The sequence below is a fragment of the Cervus elaphus genome, chromosome 1 (assembly GCF_910594005.1).
Source record: "Cervus elaphus chromosome 1, mCerEla1.1, whole genome shotgun sequence".
NCBI classification, from domain to species: domain Eukaryota; kingdom Metazoa; phylum Chordata; class Mammalia; order Artiodactyla; family Cervidae; genus Cervus; species Cervus elaphus.
In genome coordinates, this window is record NC_057815.1 from 94,669,746 (window position 1) to 94,690,640 (window position 20,895).

General features: G+C 40.8%; 1 protein-coding gene and 1 pseudogene across 1 annotated transcript in view; one reads left to right on the plus strand and one right to left on the minus strand.

The window, feature by feature from the left end:
• Positions 1-20,895, plus strand: part of LOC122703190 (fatty acid desaturase 2-like protein FADS2B) — a 41,781-nt gene that overhangs the window by 2,597 nt on the left and 18,289 nt on the right. Inside the window, exons 2-3 of the mRNA XM_043917267.1 lie at positions 10,339-10,449; positions 20,662-20,859. Coding sequence (XP_043773202.1) covers positions 10,339-10,449; positions 20,662-20,859 — 309 coding nt within the window. The remainder of the gene's footprint in view (positions 1-10,338; positions 10,450-20,661; positions 20,860-20,895) is intronic.
• Positions 4,424-4,536, minus strand: LOC122703568 (annotated as a pseudogene).

Below are 20,895 nucleotides of genomic sequence, written 5' to 3' on the forward strand. Positions count from 1 at the left end.
AAAAAAGGAAAAAAATACCACAGATCTCATCTCCACAACACAAAGAAAATATGGATGATGCTTTTCTAACAAAAGTCACAGAATCAGCTCAGAGGATGTGTTAGAAAATACGTGTCTTCAACCACCTTGGATATAACTGATAAATGTTGCTTGCAGGAAGCAGCTCAGCTGATGAATTTGTCATTTGCTGGTGAGTTTTTATCTCCCAGAAGTTAGAGAAAGACCATGATTCTGCATTCAATTCTAGTCAACAAGGAAGAATTGATTAATAAAATAGAAATGATCAGAACGTTATGGGAAAATACCCATGACACTTTAGGATTTGTGTCTTGAGTATGAATACCCTGAGCATGCTCAGTCATGTACCCTAGATTTTAGAAGGCAGATCCAGAATGTTAAAAGTCTCCAGAGGATGATGGCTAGAGAAGAATGGAAGCGTGCCAGGAGAACTCTGACAACCATGGTATTCCATGGCCACTCAGAGAACATGGAGCCTGAGGTGCGGTGTACTGGTTATATAACCCTGGGAAAGTCACTGAAATGCTCTGGAACTCAGCTTCATCATCTGCATAACGGGAATGACCTTACCCATCTAACTGGTAAATGAGACTAAAGCTTGTATAGTGTTTAGCATAATATCAGATGCACATTTCATTAAACACTAACTATTGTTATTCATATCACAGCATCCATAGCCTCAGAGATGTGATTCACATTTTCTGTTTACCACCTGCTTAGAAGTCCTGATTGTTTGTTGCCAACTGGGAACAGAGGAATACTTGGTGGAGAAACGGCATGTTCTCTAGGGAAGGAGAGAAGGACATTAAGTCAGAGAACCTGAGGTCAAATGCTCTCTCTCTACAGCCTAAAAAGTGTTTGCCGGCTGTGCCCTGAAGGGCAAATGTGCACCAAATATGATGTCTGTGCACAAGCCCTGGACCATAGCTGCACCTGCCCAGAGGGGGGCATCTTTCCTTATTTACATAGAAACTTCGCCAAGCCTCCATCCTTCTCATGAAAAGTACATAATGATACCAAGGTAATTTGTTCCATAGGGTCACTCATTCATTCATTCATTCATGTGGTGAATCATTCTAAAACTTTTTGTGATGTCCACTCTAATGATTAAGAGTACAAATTTGGGGATGAAAGAGGTGTGGTTTGTATCTGGGCTGCACCACTTACCAGGAATGTCCTGAGAAGCTTGCTGAAGCACTTGGAACCTCAGCTCCTTTTATCTACAAAGTGGGATAATGATATTTCTATCTTAGTATGGTGTCAAAGTCAGCAGAGATAAAATAAAGGTTTTCTTCTTATACCTGGCACAGATTAAGCACTCAAATATGACATTTATTATTAGTTAATTTTTCTGAGATAAGTTGTCATTTTTTCCAAGGAATTTTACTAGAGTTAGTTAATTCAGTCACTCAGTTGTGTCCAACTCTTTGTGACCCCATGGACTGCAGCACAACAGGCCTGCCTGTCCATCACCAACTCCCAGAATTCACTTAAACTCATGTCCATTGAATCAGTGATGCCACCCTACCACCTCATCCTCTGTCATCCTCTTCCCCTCCTGCCTATAATCTTTCCTAGCATCACGGTCTTATCAAATGAGTCAACTCCTTGCATCAGGTGGCAAAACCACTGAAGTTTCAGCTTCAATATCAGTCCTTCTAATGAACACCCAGGACTGATCTCCTTTAGGATGGACTGGTTGGATCTCCTCGCAGTCCAAGGGACTCTCAAGAGTCTTCTCCAACACCACAGTTCAAAAGCATCAATACCTTAGTGCTCAGCTTTCTTTATAGTCCAACTCTCACATCCATACATGACTCCTGGGAAAAAAAACATAACCTTGAGTAGATGGACCTTGTTGGCAAAGTAACATCTCTGCCTTTTAACATGCTCTCTAGGTTGGTGATAACTTTTCTCCCAAGGAATAAGTGTCTTTTAATTTCATGGCTGCAGTCACCACCTGCAGTGATTTTGGAGCCCCCAAAAATAAAGTCAGCCACTGTTTCCAATGTTTCCCCATCTATTTGCCATGAAGTGATGGGACCGGATGCCATGATCTTAGTTTTCTGAATGTTGAACTTTAAGCCAACTTTTTCACTCTCCTCTTTCACTTTCATCAAGAGGCTCTTTAGTTCTTCTTCACTCTCTGCCATAAGGGTGGTGTCATCTGCATATCTGAGGTTATTGATATTTCTCCCAGCAATCTTGATTCCAGCTTCTGCTTCATCCAGCCCAGAGTTTTTCATGATGTATTCTGCATTTAAGTTAAACAAGCAGGGTGACAATATACAGCCTTGACGAATTCCTTTTCCTATTTCGAACCAGTCTGTTGTTCCTTGTCCAGTTCTAACTGTTGCTTCCTGACCTTCATAAAGATTTCTCAAAAGCCAAGTCTGGTGATCTGGTATTCCCAACTCTTTCAGAATTTTCCACAGTTTATTGTGATCCACACAGTCAAAGGCTTTGGCATTGTCAATAAAGCAGAAATAGATGTTTTTCTGGAACCCCCTTACTTTTTCAATAATCCAGCAGATGTTTGCCTCCGGTCCCTATACCTTTTATGAATCCAGCTTGAACATCTGGAATTTCACAGTTCATGCAATATTGAAGCCTGACTTGGAGAATGTTGAGCATTACTTTACTAGCATGTGAGACGAGTGCATTGTGCAGTAGTTTGAGCATTCTTTGACATTGTCTTTCTTTGGGATAGGAATGAAAACTCACCTTTTCCAGTCCTGTGGTCACTGCTGTGTTTTCTAAATTTGCTGGCAAATGAGTGCAACACTTTCATAGCATCATCTTTTAGGATTTGAAGTAGCTCAACTGGAATTCCATCACCTCCACTAGCTTTGTTCATAGTGATGCTTCCTAAGGCCCACATGACTTCACATTCCAGGATGTCTGGCTCTAAGTGAGTGGCAACACCACCGTGATTATCTGGGTTGTGAAGACTTTTTGGACAGTATGTCTATGTATCCTTGCCATGTTTTCTTCATATTTTTTGCTTCTGTTAGGTTCATATGATTTCTGACCTTTATTGAGCACATTATTGCATGAAATGTTCCCTTGGTATCTCTAACTTTCTCAAAGAGATCTCTAGTCTTTCCCAATCTATTGTTTTCCTCTATTTCTTTGCACTGATCACCAAGGAAGCCTTTCTTATCTCTTCTTACTATTCTTTGGAACTCTGCATTCAAATTGGTATATCTCTCCTTTTCTCCTTTGCTTTTCACTTCCCTTCTTTTCACAGCTATTTCTAAGGCCTCCTCAGAGAGCCATTTTACTTTTTTGCATTTCTTTTTCTTGGGGATGGTCTTGAATCCTGTCTCATGTACAGTGTCACGAACCTCCATCCACAGTTCATCAGGCACTCTGTCTGTCAAATCTAGTCCTTTAAATCTATTTCTCACTTCCACTGTATAATTGTAAGGGATTATATTTAGGTCATGCCAGAAAGATCTAGTGGTTTTCCCCACTTTCCTCAATTTAAGTCTGAATTTGGCAATAAGGAGTTCATGATCTGAGCCACAGGCAGATCCCAGTCTTGCTTTTGCTGACTCTATAGAGCTTCTCAAACTTTGGCTGCAAAGAATATAATATATCTGATTTCGATGTTGATGATCTGGTGATGTCCATCTGTAGAGTCCTCTCTTGTGTTGTTGGAAGAGGGTAAGTCTATTATACAACGCACAGGCACATGAATTCCTGTTATTGCATGTATTGTTTACCTGATATTTTTAAAATTGTAGGATTTGAAATTAATGCACAATGCTAATATATAAAATCAAGGCTCAGATCTTCTCACCTGGAAAAGCTTACCTATGAAAAGCCAGAAACAACCTATAAGTCCAACAAGAGGAATTAATTATATGGATTACAATACATCCAATGAAGCATGCTGCATGCTAAGTTGTGCTGAGTTGCTTCAGTCATGTCTGACTCTGGGCAACACTATGGACTCTAGCCCAAGGCTCCTCTGTCCTTGGCGATTCTCCAGGCAACAATACTGGAGTCGATTGTCCTGCCCTCCTACTGGGGAATGTTCCCTACCCAGGGATCGAACCTGCATCTCTTATGTCTCCTGCGTTGGCAGGAGGGTTCTTTTCTGCTAGTGCCACCTGGAAAGTCCCAAGTTTTATATAAGTAAGTTGACAATATTTCTGGGCTCCACAAAAGATGTAAACACAATCTTGTGAGGTGTGCACAAGAGTAGAATGTTCAGAACAAAGAAGTCAGGGTTATCACCCAATGTGCATGGTCAGCCACCTCCTTGTGTCTAAACATCACACTCTGAGAGGGACACTGAGAAACTCAAACTCTTCATCAGAGTAAAAATCCAATATGACAGGAAAAATATGACAAAAGCCAAGAGGAAATATAGCAAAATGTGTTTCTTTTTTTTTTTTTAAATATGGAACGCTTCACGAATTTGCGTGTCATCCTTGCGCAGGGGCCATGCTAATCTTCTCTGTATCGTTCCAATGCACCAAAATGTGTTTCAACTGCTTGGAAGAATGCAAGGGCAAAGAGGATAGAGCTGTGTGAAAGTCCAAAAGAGTCAGCCATGTGGAATCAACAGAGGCAAGGTCAGGGCCAGGGAAGAGAGGATGTGTACAGAGGTGGAATACTTATCAGGTTCACATCGTGAGTAAGCACCAGCAGAACAGGTGTCCCGGCTTGGCCACATTCTTTGCTTAGCACAATCCTGGTCAATATGATGGCTTGAGGATGAGAAGAGGAGAAGGAGAAAGAGAGGATGAAGGGTGTGGGAAGTAAAGAATGAGATAAGAGAAAGAGGAGGGGGAGAAAGGGTCTTGAGTTCTGAGCGAAGGACTCTGGATTTTACCATCACTGTAGGTCTTCTTCTCCTCCCACTGCAGGTAATGACACTTCTCTAGCCCAGCCTCCCTCCCTACACCCAGTCCTACAAGGAAACCAACCAGGATTCTGAGCTGCTTGTAAAAGGAAAGCTCTCATCAGTAATAACTGCATCTTTTGTGGGCTGTGAATATTTTTTTTTAATTAAACTTTAATTTGATTCTCATTTGAATGATGGTTCAAGTTGAAAAACAGGTACAAGAGTAAAGAGACAAGGGCAGTTAAAGTGCTAATGGGTGACAATGGCCATGAAGAGGAACTCTTTTTCAAATGCCAGCATGGAGGTTAAATAAAGGTTGAAGATCAAGAAGAGTAAGTCGAGGCAGAATGGATACAGGTATCTGAATGGCTGAATCCCTTTGCTGTCCACCTGAAATTATCACAACATTGTTAATAGGCTATGGTCCCATGTTAAAAAAAAAAAAAAATTAAATAGTCAAAATGAAGGAAGGAGTCCAGGGAACAGGCTGAAGTCCTGAATAAGGCACTGACAACAGAAATGAGGATGAGGGGATGGATAACCAGGAGACATAACTTAAAACAGGGGATAAGTGGCTGGGTAAGTAAGCAGGAGTAAGGAGTCTAAACTGCCTGATGGATGACTCGTGTAGGTAGGTGGGTGGTAGTTGCCATTACGAGGTAATGAAGCCAGGAAGATGAACACGTTTGGTGGGGACAGTGGAGATAGAGAGTCTGGACTGGAGTTCAGGTAAGTATATCACAGGAAAAAAATCTCAAATAATGAAAGTTCTTAAATAATAGAGTGAGTTATGGCAAAAAAAGAATAACCCTCTGTTTATCCCTGAGGGTGGAGGGGAATCTTGGTGACTTCATGTAAACATTCTCCACTCCAAAGTGGATCTTTTCCAGAACGAAGGCACAGACTGTATTCTCCCCATAAATCAGCCTACTCAAAAATTGTGATCTTCCAGAAATACGAGGGACCTTGATGTAGCATTTGCCTTGAAACAGGTCAGATCTGAGAAGGAACCAGAAGAGAAATTACCCAAAGATGTAGGAATGGGTGTCCGTGTTTGGGTATTGAATATTCTGGTGAGTTTCTGTTTCTTTGGCTGTGCTGCAAGGCGTGGGGGACCTTAGTTGCCCAACAGGGATGGACCCCACACCCCTCCATGGAAGCATGGAGTGTTAATCACCAAACTGACAGGAAAGTCCCCTGGTGAACTTTTTGAGATAAGTAAATCAAAATCTATGTTCTAGTTATATTGATTTTGTGACTATATACATATATTCACTATGGATGCTTGTCTTTTTTCTGAATTTGTGGAAATTTCAACCTACTTCAGATGAACCAAATAATAATTATACAAAAATATCATCATTTAATGGCATCTGATTCCAAAGCTTAAGCTCTTTGATGCTAAGCTAAGTCTTCAGCAAGGTTTTGTAATGACTGAATAAATGAATGAAGGAATGAATGAGCCCATGTGGGAGAATAAGTAGTATCCACAGTTAGAAAACAAAACGAATCTTGAGAGATTAAGCGTTTTCCAAATATAAACAACATCCTGCACTGCTCCCTATGCTGTATTTTGGTGTAAATTTTATAGGCACACACTTTGATTGATTGCAGAACAAGATTTGGCAAATAGAGTGTCTCCTGGATTTCAACCACACATCCCTCTAGGCCAAATGCCTTGATGCAGGGCACAGCCTGTATACAGTAGTTAAAATTTAAGGACATAATTCTTCTCAGGTCTTCTCACTTTACATACTTGTCTCTCCCACTAGGGATCATACTGCTCTTCCAATAAAGGACAGTTTTCCATCCCCCATTAAATAACAGCAAAAAATCAGCAGGATTTCCAGTCACTGTGAAAGCAAAGATAATCACACCTTTCCTCTGTGTTGATACTTTTGGGAAATAATCAGTCTTAAGAGGAGCTACAGTGTAAATTTATGAATAGGCTAGGAAATAGACAGGATGGTTGAGAAGTGAATCAAAAGTTAACAGACAAAAATGAGAGATGATAAAGTAACTAAAAGGTCAGAAAATAGAGATGCTGAGAGTGGGGAAGAGACAGCAGTGCTTAAAACCCATATCCTTTGAACTCAGTACTTCTCAACTTTCTCCTTGTTAGAGAAATCATATACTGCTCTATTCATTCACCCTTTCCCTTATTCATGAGACATCTCTTGATCCCATGTCATATTCCAGGCACAGCAAGAAACATCAGGTATAATTTAATCAATAGTGCATGGTCCCAGTCTTCAAAATAGCCAAAAGCCACTAAGAAGGCCTTTGTGAATACACAGGTTCACTGCAACATCATTTGAAAAGCTTTAGGAACACAGTGTCATGGGAGCCCGGAAGAGATCATAAATAACTTTCCTGACTATGTTAGGAAGGCATGTTTCATCTGGATGTTCAAGAATGAGAAGAAACTTTTTAAGTTGAAAAAATGGAGGAAAGCACTCAAGGTAAAGGGAGCCGTATGTATCACGAAGCTTCAGAACTACACAGGGTCCCGGAATGCTTATAGAACAGGGAGACTTACACTGGAAAGAGTGAGGCCTGAAGGGTGTCGTGAGAGGCAAACCTGGAGAAGCTGGTTGGGGCCACAGACAAAGTGATGCATGTGATTAAAACCTAAGGTGGGAAACACCTTTACTAACTGCCTAGCATGCATATAGTGATCCCAAAACAATCTTCTGTCACCCTTCTTTCAGGAAAAGAACTGTTCATGTTAAGGCTGGAATTGATCTTCATGGCTTCCTGGCTTTAAAGCCACATAGACTGAGTTCAAATGCTGGCTCTCCCACATACTGTGGAAATGTCCTGAGATTTGGAGTCTTTATATGTATAACAAAAATGATGAAACCTCACAAAACTAAGTTGATGATGATGAGTTGGCCCATAGAGCACCTTGTACACAGGATACAGTAAAAAAAAAAAAAAAAAAAAAAGGTGTTACTCCCTCTCCCTTATTTAGCCCAGACTTTCTTCAGGAGGAGCATACTTGCCAAAGAAAGTTAATTTAAAAAAAAAAAAAAAAAACTCTTCAGAGATTTCACAACTTACTCTGTATCTAGACTCTAATAGGCACATTCCTTCAAATTGAATATTCTGAGACCACCCAAGCCACTTTTGTACTGCCCATTAACACAATGAAAAGAGTTCCACACAGCAGGACAGTTCTTACTATTCTGGAATACTCTGCGGGTCTTCAGTCTCTGTTGTCACAGTACTGACCTGTGAATTTTGCTGAAGATCAGAAGAAACAGTGAACCCAGAGGAACATTGGCATCAGCACACTGTTCCAGGGCTCCGGATGACTGCTCAGAGTAAGATGCACATCCAGGGCCTCACCCTCCTCTACACTCTGATCTTGATCCCTCAGAGTGTTTCGCACCCTCATCTGTTCCTTAACAACAGGCAGAACATGATTTTTCAGTATGGGCAACCCTGAAACGTTTAGTCACATTGGTAATCACCGAATGACTCTCATCCTGTTAGGTAAACTAACTTTAGACTCATCGAATGTGACACGAAAACACATCTTTGAAAGCAGCATTTCCCGAGGGGGTCAGAGAAAGTGTGCAAAGGCAGAATGAACAGTAGAGCCTGGACTGGTTCTAGCAGATGCAAATCCCTTCTTACATCAGTCAATCTAGAAAAGTGAGTCTAAAGAGTTGATATTGCACCCCTCTGAATAACCTCATTGATTATATATATATATATATATATATATATATATATATATATATATATACACACACACACAAGCCTACACATATGAAAATACTTTATGTTAGGCTTGCATGTAGTTCTAGATATATCTAAAGTTGCTTTAGATTTTGAAGATGGAGGGTTCATTGTATTCACTAAAACAATTCAGAGTTCACTCCGAGTGGAATATGGAAAGAAAATCTCTGAACTGTGATATTTTATTGAAGAGAAGGAAGGCAGGTAGCTCTTATCCCTGTGTGTCTTAGTCGCTTAGTTGTGTACAACTCTTTGCAACGCCATGGACTGTAGTCCACCAGCTCCTCTGTCCATGGAATTCTGCAGGCAAGAATACTGGAATGGGTAGCCTTTCCCTTCTCCAGGGGATCTTCCCAACCCAGGGATCTAACTGGGCTCTCCTGCATTGCAGGCAAATTCTTTACCATCTGAGCCACCAAGGAAGCCCAGAGGTATACACATAGGAAAGAGAACTAATATGTTTGAGAGTTTACTATAAGCCACTCAGATTCTAATCAGTTCACTTAATTGCTATAATAACTTTATATACTGAGTAGCTATTACTTTCACTCCCATGTTAGTGAAGAGAAAACAGGAGTGTGGACTGGTCAAGAGACTTGTCCACAATTACACCACAAGTACTGAACTTAGGTGGAGGAAGGCTGCTCGGGGATCCAGTTTCTTAATCAGCACTAGGCAACACCACCACTCCAAAGTATTGTGTATGGATTCCACACATTCACATTAAAACCTTGGTTATTTCTCTTCATACTTAATCCTTCCTATTCTCAAAGTCATAATAGCAAGAAGTCCAGTATCTTAGTCTTGGAGAAGCCTCCTTTCCTGAAAAGAGAAAAAAAAAAAAAAACACAAAAACAAAAACTCCATCTCTTATTTCCAAACTTAAGCAGGACTTGAGAATCAACATCCTTCTCATAGCCACTTGGAGTTACTACTTAAAATGGGAATGGATTTGGCAAAATATAGTGGGTCAGCTCTATTTTGTGCCTGTCTCAAGCCCCAACAGAGAATGCTATGGTGTTTTTTTATTTTTATTTTTTTGTTGTTGTTGTTTTGTTTTAGAAAGAGTGCTACTTTGCTTTAGTCAAGAGTCAAAGAGTGCTCTTTGTTTTAGTCAAGAAAGTGCTACTTTAAACAACTAAGAATTTGAGGGCTTTGCTCCCATGCTCTCTTAGACATTTTTTATCATCATCAACTTTAACTTGTCTTTCCTTGGAAATAAGTTAATGCAAGAGCCTCTGTACCCTGGTCCTTGGTCAAGAACTAAAAGGGAAACTCTGATAGATGTGATTTGCATAGGCAGTCTTGGTTGCTGCATGCCCCAAATAATGTGGGCAACTTCCACACCAAGCCTGAGGTTTGACTCTAAAGATTCACCATGACCCATAATCTCAAAGCCAACTACTTCTTCTGGTGCTCAATAAAATAAACAACGATCTCTTCCAATGCTTGGGGATCAACTTTCTACCCAGGACTTGCCTAGTAAGCCATGCACTCAGTGGGTGGATCACCACTGTGAGGCTTTCATAGAGGAATTTCAAGGACAATTCTGAACAATGAACTTGAAGTGTCAACCTAGAGTTAGAAGTAAATGCTCTATAACATAGCCTGTGCTGATTCCTAAGGTCGGTACAGAATGAGATAAAAAAGGGGAGAGATATCTGTGTTGTAAGCATGTCTTTTTTAAGCCTCTAACAGTTCTCTCTGATTCACAGGATGTCTTCAGAGCCATGCATCCGGACCCTGACATTGTGCGGTTGTACCTCAAACCACTGCTCATCGGAGAGCTTGCTCTAGAAGAGCCCAATCAGGAGAGAAACAAAAATGTGAGTGAGGTCTCAGGACTCAAGAGTATGCAGAGGGATGGGGACAAGGTATATTTCAAGGCCAACTTATCCTTTTCTGTGGGAAACCAGCCATCATGTCTGAGAGGGTCTGCAATAGCATAAATAAGAGGATTCCAAGTATTTCAAAATAATGTCATCCTCCTGAGATCCTCAGAATTCTTTTTCTTTTTTTTTAAGTGCAATTTCTTTATTTTGGAAAAGCCATCACCTGTATTACTGCGCCTAGGGTCCCTGAAAGCTCACTTACACACATTTGCTCTTGGTGGATACTGTCCCCTCAGCACCTGACATCTTGGGCTCACAGAGAAGAGGATGTTGGGGGGACCAGACCCCCAATCACTGGATGATGGCCAGGTTGGATGTGGTCACCTGTCAGCCTGTCACTGAGGCGAAGTGGCCCAGGTTCCCTCCCATGTTGTGTCATTCTAGGTCTCCTGAGCTACATGGGGACAGAGCAGTATGGGGCCAGGAAGAAGGGACACAGCATCTGGATGTGTAGACACTGAGGAGGGAGAAGCAAGCACTGGGCAGAGGAGTCCTGGAATTCTTAAACCTCTGAGAAACAAAGGAATGGAATGCTTGGCCCTGTGCCAAACAGTAATTCCATGTGTCTAACTACCTACTTCTTGCCACGCAACTTACACATAACTTTTCTTTTTCCATGACTTCTTATAATTGTTTGATGCTCGCTGTTAGTTTCCATGAGAGCAGAGACTATGTGTCCTCAGTACCTACCGGCACAGGATTGGACTTGTAGTAGGAATTCCATAAATAGCTGTTGAATCAATGATGTGACTATATCCTAACTATAGTTCTTTTTACAATCGGAGAAATTACAATTCTAGGAGAATAAACTACCTTCTGAAAAGCAAAGAACAGGAACTCCAGTTCACCTCCTTCTGGCTCCAAACCTTTGGGTATTCCCCATGAAAAGCACCACTTTTCTTTCGCCAAGACTTTGGTTGACTGAAAAACTGTCTTCAGAGGGCAGGCACCTCCATAAGACTAGAGTTTCTAGAATGGTTGCACATAAAGCTTAAAGGGATTTTAGCTAATATTAAGCATGGCATTTTTTTTCTTTTGCACTTCATGTTTTAAAACAGTTTACAATTGTACCATTCTTTTGAAATAATTTGTACAAAGTGGTGATCCAGATATCGCTGTGAGGCAGAAAGAATAAGAATTACATTTCCACTTTAAGAAATGAAGAAACAAACTCTCAAGGGGATAGGAGGAACCTGAGGAGACAGGACTGATTACATGCAGGCCCAAGATGAATACTTAGGCTGACTCCTTAGGCCCAAGTGCATCCCTCAAGGCTGTGTTTCAGGAAGCAATGCACTGTATTGAGATGAGTGCGCCCTCAGGCTGACAGCCTGGACACAGAGCCCGGTTCCTGTGACAAGGTGTAGGAGCTGAGATGGTGTTGTTCAGTCAGTAAGTCACCTCTGACTCTGCGACCCCATGAACTGCAGCACGCCAGGCCTCCATGTTTCCTCACTATCTCCCAGTTTGCTCAAACTCATGTCCATTGAGTCCATGATGCCATCCAACCATCTCATCCTCTGTCGCCCTCTGCTCTTCCTGCCCTCAACCTTTCCAGGCACCAGGGTCTTTTCCAATGATTCTGTTCTTCCATCAGGTGGCCAGTGTATTGGAGCTTCAGCTTAACCATCAATCATTTCAATGAATACCCAGGGTTGATTTCCTGTAGGACTGACATGTTTGATCTCCCTGCTGTCCAAGGGACTCTCAAGGGTTTTCTCCAACACCACAGTTCAAAAGCAACAATTCTTTGATTCTCAGCCTTCTTTCATGTCCAACTCTCACATCCATACATGACTACTGGAAAACCCATAACTTTGACTATATGGACCTTTGTTGGCAAACTAACGTCTCTGCTTTATAATATGCTGTCTACCTTTGTCACTGCTTTTCTTCCAAGGAGCAAGCATCTTTTAATTTCATGGCTGCAATCACTGGCTGCAGTGATTTTTGAAGCCCAAGAAAATAAAGCCTGTCACTGTTTCTATTTTCTCCCCATCTATTTGAATGAAGTGATTGGACTGAATGTCATGATCTTCATTTTTTGAATGTTGAGTTTGAAGCCAGCTTTTTTACCCTCCTCTTTCACCTTCATCAACAGATTCTTTAGTTCCTCTTCACTTTCTACCATTAGAGTGGTATGATCTTATCTGAAGTTGTTGATATTTCTCCCAGCAATCTTGATCCCAGCTTCTGCTTCATTCAGCACAGCATTTCACATGATGTACTCTGCATATAAATTAAATAAGCAGGGTGACAATATACAGCCATGATGTACTCCTTTCCCAGTTTTGAACCAGTCCATTGTTCCAAGTCTGGTTTGAACTGTTGCTTCTTGGCCTGCATACAGGTTTCTCAGGAGGCAGGTAAGATGGTCTAGTACTCCCATCTCGTTAAGAATTTTCCACGGCTTGTTGTGATCCACAAAGGATCAGAAGAAACAGTAAACCTAGAGGAATATTAGTGTAGTCAGTGAAGCAGATTTTTTTTATTTTTATTTTTATTTTTTGGAATTCTCTTGCTTCTTCTATGATCCAACAGATATTGGTAATTTGATTTTTGGTTCCTCTGCCTTTTCTAAATCCAACTTGTATATCTGGAAGTTCTCAGTTCATGTACTGTTGAAGCCTAGTTTGAAGGATTTTGAGCATTACCTTGCTAGCATGTGAAATAAGAGCAATTATGTGGTACTTTGAATGTTCTTTGGCATTGCCTTTCTTTGGGATTGGAATGAAAATTGACTTTTTAAGTCCTGTGACCACTGTTGAGTTTTCCAAATTTGCTGACATATCGAGTGTAGCACTATAGTAGCATTATCTTTTGGGATTTGAAGTAGTTCTACTGGAATTCCACCACCTCAATTAGCATTAAAACACCTCCATTAGCATTGTTCATCCCAATGCTTTCTAAGGACCTCTTGACTTCACATTGCAAAATGTCTGGCTCTAGGTGAATGACCATACCATCGTGGTTATCTGGATATCTAGAGTTTTTTTGTATAATTCTGTTTATTCTTGCCACATCTCCTTAATATCTTCTTTTCTGTTAGGTCTTTACCATTTCTGTCCTTTTTTTTTTTTTCATTTCTATCCTTTTTATGCCCATCTTTGCATGAAATGGTCCTTTGACATTTCCAATATTGTTGAAGAGATCTCTAGTTTTTTTCCATTCTATCATTTTCCTCTACTTTTTGTTTGCATAAGAATGCTTTCTTATCTCTACTTGCTATTCTCTGGAAATCTGCATTCAGATGGGTATATCTTTCCTTTTCTCCTTTGCCTTTCACTTCTCTTCTTTTCTCAGCTATTTAAGGCCTCCTCAGACACCATTTTACCTTTTTGCATTTCTTTTCCTTGGGGATGATTTTGATCATCATCTGCAAGACAATGTTACAAAGCTCTGTCCACAGTTCTTCAAGCACTTTGTCTATCAGATCTTATGCCTTGAATTTATTTGTCACTTCCACTGCATAACTGCAAGTTCATACCTGAATGGCCTAGTGGTTTTCCCTACTTTTTTCAATTTAAGTCTGAATTTGGCTATAAGGAGTTCATGATCTGAGCCATAATCAGCTCCTGGTCTTGTTTTTGCTGATGTATAGAGCTTCTCCATCTTTGGCTGCAAAGTATATAATCAATCTGATTTCAGTATTGACGATCTGGTGATGTCCATGTATAGAGTCATTTCTTGTGTTGTTGGAAGAGAGTGTTTGCTATGACCAGTGCATTCTCTTGGCAAAAATTTGTTAGCATTTGCCTGGCTTCATTTTGTACTCCAAGGCCAAGCTTGCTTATTACTTCAGGTATCTCTTGACTTCCTACTTTTGCATTCCAATTCCCTATGATGAAAAGGACACCTTTTTTTTTTTTTTTTTTTTGGTGTTAGTGTTAGAAGGTCTGGTAGGTCTTCAGAGAACCATTCAACTTCAGCTTCTTCAGCATTAGTGGTCAGGGCATAGATTTGGATTACTGTGATACTGAATGGTTTGCTTTGGAATCAAACAGAGATCATACTCTCATTTTTGAGACTGCACCCAAGTACTGCATTTTAGACTCTTTTGTTGACTATGATGGCTACTCCATTTCTTATAAGGGATTCTTGCCCACAGTGGTAGATACATTGGTCATATGAATTAAATTCACCCATTCCCATACATTGTAGTTCACTGATTCCTAAAATGTTGATGCTAACCCTTGCCATCTCTTGCTTGACCCCATCCAGTTTACTTTGGTTCATGGACCTAACTTTCAAGGTCCCTATGCAATATTGTTGTTTACATAATTGGACTTTACTTTTGTCATTAAACACATATATAACTGGGTGTAATGTCTGCCTTGGCCTAGTCTCGTATTCTTTCTAGAGCTATTTCTTCATTCTTCCCCAGTAGCATATTGGATATCTACTTACTTGGGGAGCTCATCTTTCAGCGTCATAGCTTTAGCCTTTTCATACTTTTCATGGGATTCTTGAGGCAAGAATACTGAAGTTGTTTGCCATTCCCTTCTGACCACATTTGATCACAACTTTCCACCATGGCGCATACGTCTTGGGACCCTAACTTTGAAAGGCTTGAGACTGTGGGATATGAGTCTAGGCCAGTTACCAAACCTGTCTGTGGTTCAGTTTCTCTCTCTGTAAAATAGCAACAATAGAACCAACCACATAATTGTTATTGGGAGATTACTGAGAGTTAAAGGCATTTAAAGTGCTTAGAACAGTGTCTGGAATGTAGCAAATATTCAGTAAACTTTAGATATTGTAATCATCATAAGCTCAACAGTCACACAAGTAATTTACAAGCCTCTAAATTTACAGAATTATTTAGGGCAGGATGCCCTAGGTTAAAAAGAGGAAATGGTGCAGAGTTTAGTTGTTTTACCTAAATATTTTCTCTAAAGAAAAGAAATCCCATTCATGGCTGAGAGCTATAATTATTCACTATCTAAAACAGTGCTGATCACTGAAGGTAAAGATCTGATATGAATTTTCTTTGTGCATCTGTGATTACCCAGAGATATGTATGTAGACAATTGATGTTTGAGCACAGAACTGAATGTCAGGAAGTACAGGCTAAAGTCCAGCTTCCGTCACTTGCGGAGGACTTCACATTAACCACCCTTCTGGGGTTCAGTGACCCCAACAGTACAGTGAACGTGATGGTAAAATCAGGGAAGCGCCCTGTTGTTGTTGTTCAGTCGCTAGGTTGTGTCTGACTCATTGTGACCTCATGGACTGCAGCACAGCAGGCTTCCCTGTCCTTCACCATTTCCCGGAGCTTGTTCAAACTCATATCCACTGAGTCAGCAATGCCCATCCAGCCATCTCATTCCCTGTCATCCCCTTCTCCCTGTACCTTCAGTCTTTCCCAGCATCAGGGTCTTTTCCAATGAGTCAGCTCTTCCTATTAGGTGGCCAAAGGATTGGAACTTCAGCTTCAACATCAGCCCTTCCAAATGATATTCAGGACTGATTTCCTTTGGGATGGACTGGTTGGATCTCCTTGCAGTCCAAGGGACTCTCAAGAGTCTTCTCCAACACCATGGTTCAAAAGCATCAATTCTTCAGTGCTCAGACTTCTTTATAGTCCAGTTTTCACATCTATACATGACTACAGGAAAGACCATAGCTTTCACTAGACAGACATTTGTTGGCAAAGTAATGTCTCTGCTTTTAAATACACTGTCTGGGTTTGTCACTGCTTTTCTTCCAAGCATCAAGCAAAGTTTAGTTTCATGGCTGCAGTCACAATCTGCAGTGATTTTGGAGCCCAAGAAAATAAAGTCTGTCACTGTTTTAATTGTTTACCCCATCTGTTTGTCATGAAATCATGGGACCTGTTGCGATTATCTTCATTTTTGAATGTTGCATTTTAAACCAGCTTTTTCACTCTCCTTTTCACCTTCATCAAGAGGCTCTTTAGGTCCTCTTTGCTTTCTGCCCTAAGGGTGTCATCTGCATATGAGAGGGTATTGATATTTCTCCCAGCAATCTTGATTCCAGCTTCTGAGTCATCCAGCCCAACATTTCTCATTATATACTCTGCATAGAAATTAAATAAGCAGGGTGACAACATACAGCCTTGATGTACTCCTTTCCCAATTTGGGACTGTCAAGCGAGTGTATGCTCCTCGGTTCTTTGTCTTGTCACAACAAATATTTAGAGTGACGGACATTAAAGCCCCTTGGCGGGTCACAGCTCTCGGAGGACAGACCGTGTTATAGCTCTCAGGTCTCAAACGGACCGTGTTATAGCTCTTAAATAAATCAGTGTTACAGCTCTATTTATTTAGATAATAGCAGGAAAATCCATCTTTGAGGCATGAGGGCACTTCGATCCAAAGACGCGAAGAGAAGATCGCCCCATCATGCGGGAGAGGGAGGGAGCAAAAAGGAGAGAAGAGGGCTTTGGCTCCTCTTTTTATATGTTTCTCTGTCCCTGGGCCTGTCTTATGTAAATTGGACTTAGGCAAGAGCGTTGTTTGTTTTACCTGAGGTTCTCACTCTGGTCCTCGGACCTTCCTTTGTTCTATTTTCATGGGCTTTCCCTTCCAGGTCTTTTAGCCACCGTCATTTTGGACTCTTTTTCCCTATTCTAACTACCTAACAGAACCACTCCATTGTTCCATGTCCAGTTCTAACTGTTGCTTCTTGGCCTGCATATAGGTTGCTCAGGAGGCAGGTAAGGCGGCCTGGTATTTCCAGCTATTGAAGAATTTCCCTCAGTTTGTTGTGATCCACATGGTCAAAGACATTAGCATAGTCAGTGAAGCAGAAGTAGATGTCTTTTGGAATTCCTTTGCTTTCTCTATGATCCAACAGATGTTAGCAATTTGATTTCTGGTTCCTCTGCCTCTTCTAAACCCAACTAGAAATCTGAACGTTCTCAGTTCACATACTGTTGAAGCCTAGCTTGGAGAATTTTAAACATCACTTTGTTAGCATGTGGAATGATTGCAATTGTGCAGAAGTCTGAACATCCTTTCGTATTGCCTTTCTTTGGGGTTGGAATGAAAATTGATTTTTCAAGTCCTGTGACCACTGCTGTGCTTCCCAAGTTTGCTGGCATACTGAGTGCAGCACTTTCACAGCATCATCTTTTAGGGTTTGAAATAACTCAGCTGGAATTCTATCACCTCTGCTACCTTTGTTGGTAGTGATGCTTCCTAAGGCCCACTTGACTTCACACTCCAGCATGTCTGGCTCTAGGTAAGTGATCACAACACCATCGTGGTTATCTGGGTCATTAAGATCTTTTTTGTGTAGTTCTTCTGTGTATTCTTGCCACTTCTTCTTGATATCTTCTGCTTCTGTTAGGTCCATATGTTTCCTGTCCTTTATTATGCCCATCTTTGTATGAAATTTTCCCTTGATATCTCTAATTTTCTCAAAGAGGTCTCCAGTCTTTCCCATTCTATTGTTTTCCTCTATTTCTTTGCATTGATCACTGAGGAAGGCTTTCTTATCTCTCCGTGCTATTCTTTGGAACTCTGCATTCAGATGTGTATATCTTTCTTTTTCTCCTTTGCCTTTCACTTCTCTTCTTTGCTCAGCTATCTGTAAGGCCTCCTCAAGTATCAGTTTGCCATTTTGCATTTCTTTTCCATGGGGATGATTTTGATCACCACCTCCAGTACAATGTTATGAACCTCTGTCCATAGTTCTTCAGGCACTCTATCAGATCTTACACCTTGAATCTATTTCTCACTTCCACTGTATAACTGCAAGGGATTTACTTTAGGTCATACCTGAATGGCCTAGTGGTTTCCCCTACTTTCTTCAATTTAAGTCTGAATTTTGAAATAAGGAGTTCAGTATCTGAGCCATAATCAGTTCCAGGTCTTGTTTTTGCTAATGTATAGAGCTTCTCTATCCTTGGCTGCAAAGAATATAATCAATCTGATTTCGGTATTGACGATCTGGTGATGTCCATGTGTAGAGTCATCTATTATGTTGTTGGAAGAGGGTGTTTGTCATGACCAGTGTGTTCTCTTCGCAAAACTCTGTTAGCATCTGCCCAGCTTCATTTTGTACTCCAAGGCCATGCTTGCCTGTTATTCCAGGTACCTTTTAACTTCCTACTTTTGCATTCTAATCCCCTATGATGAAAGAAATCTAAGTGCTGAAGAATTGATGCTTTTGAACTGTGGTGTTGGAGAAGACTCTTGAGAGTCCCTTGGACTGTAAGGAGATTTCTACCAGTCCATTGTAAAGGAGATCAGTCCTGGGTGTTCATTGGAAGGACTGATGCTGAAGCTGAAACTCCAATACTTTGGCCACCTCATGTGAAGAGTTGACTCACTGGAAAAGACCCTGATGCTGGGGTAGATTGAATGTGGGAGGAGAAGGGGATGACAGAGGATGAGATGGTGGGATGGCATCACCACCTAAATGGACATGAGTTTGAGTAAGCTCCAGGAGTTGGTGATGGACAGGGAAACCTAGCGTGCAGCAGTCCATTTGGTTGCAAAGTGTTGGACACGACTGAATGACTGAACTGAACTGATGATGAAAAGGACATCTTTTTTGGTGTTAGTTCTAGAAGGTCTTGTAAGTCTTCAGAGAACCATCCAACTTCAGCTTCTTCAACATTAGTGATCAGAGCACAGGCTTGGATTACTCTGATATTGAATGGTTTCCCTTAGAAATGAACAGAAATCATCTTTCATTTTTGTTTTTTGTACCCAAGTACTCTATTTCAGACTCTTTTGTGGACTAGTACACTGTGTGATCTATTAAAGTTATCTATGGCCACCAGAATTCTGATGTTCATGGGGCCTCTAGAGATGAGCCCATCCAAACCTTTCCCAGGCACTGGATCATTTAAAAGTTGTATCAGTGAATTTGAAATGAATTTTCTTGCTTCTAGGATTATGTTCATAGCACTTTTTTATTATTATTTCAAATTTCTCTTCTCTTTTATATTTGAACAAACAAGTTTCCTTCTTATACCCTGGTTACTTTCTCAACAGTCTGAGTTTCAAACACATTATAGTTATTAAGCTAAGGAGATATTTCTTCCCAGGCCTTACACTGACTCTCGAGTATGTGCAAGTTCGTAAATCAGTGCTAGTACTTGACGTACATACATAAGCACAGTACTTGTACACAGAATCAGGACTCCTCCAACCAATGGACACACACTCTAATACCACAGGAGACCCTGTCTCATTCCTGTAGAGCTTCTGAGCATCTCACAGGAAATTCATCTCACAGAACTAATCAAAGTGAACTCTATCTTTCATAAAGGAATCTTTTGCACACGCTAAATAGCTGATAACATAGAAAGTAACAGAGATCCGTATAGATAGCAAAGTCCCCCAAAGTATAATCAGAGATCAAACAGCACATTGATCTAAAAAGGCGACTGTTATGAATAGATACTCACGTCTACACATAAAGCGGACAACCAGCAAGGCCCTGCTATTCGGCAGGGACCTACACTCAGTACGTCACAATGGCCGACCGGGGACTGGGCTCTGAGGGAACAGTGCGTGTGGGTCACGTGCTGTGCACCTGACGGCAGTGCGACGCTGCTCGTCGCCCACACGTCAACGCGGCCTTTGTCTGAAAGGAGGAAACTTATGGGGGCTTCCCTGGCAGCCCGGCCGTTAAGACTTCTCCTTTCAGTGAAGGGGGCGCAGGTTTGATCCCTCGTCAGGGAACCAAGATCTCACATGCCTCACAGCAATAAATGAATAAAACATAAAATGAAAGCAATATTGCCACAAATTCAATACAGACTTCAAAAGAAATGATCTGCATCAAAAAAAAAAATAATAATTAATCAGTTTAAAAAAGAGAATTCTTAGAGTTATGTATCTGTTCAATGAACCTCCCCCATCCCCCCAAAAAGAAGTAAATTATAAGTCCCACAGCAATTTGAGGAGAGTTTACAAATCACTACTCATCTGTCTCTTCTCCAGGAAAAAAATTTATCATAACTTGTTTTAAGCATTTTGATTTTAGTTAATTTTTTAAGGTTTCATTTTTTGTTTGAATTATGCCTAATTATATTTATTAAATAAATAAATGTCAGTTCATCAAATTAAGGTATCATACATTGATAAAATAGATTAATAATTATGTTCGTCTGTGCTCCCACTCCACTGAAGGAACTAATTCCTTTCTTGCACGTTTATCTCACAGTCCCAGTTGGTGGAAGATTTCCAAGAACTGTGGAGGACATTAGAGACCATGAATTTGTTCCATGCCAACCTGGGGTTCTTCTTCCTTCACCTCGCCCAGGTCTTGATTTTGGAAGCCCTGGCTTGGGTAATAGTGTGGCATTTTGGCAGTGGCTGGCTTGTCACAATATTCATTTCTTGTCTTCTCACGGTTGCTCAGGTAAGTAGGTGTCCTAAGCCCAGGCAGCGGCTCTAT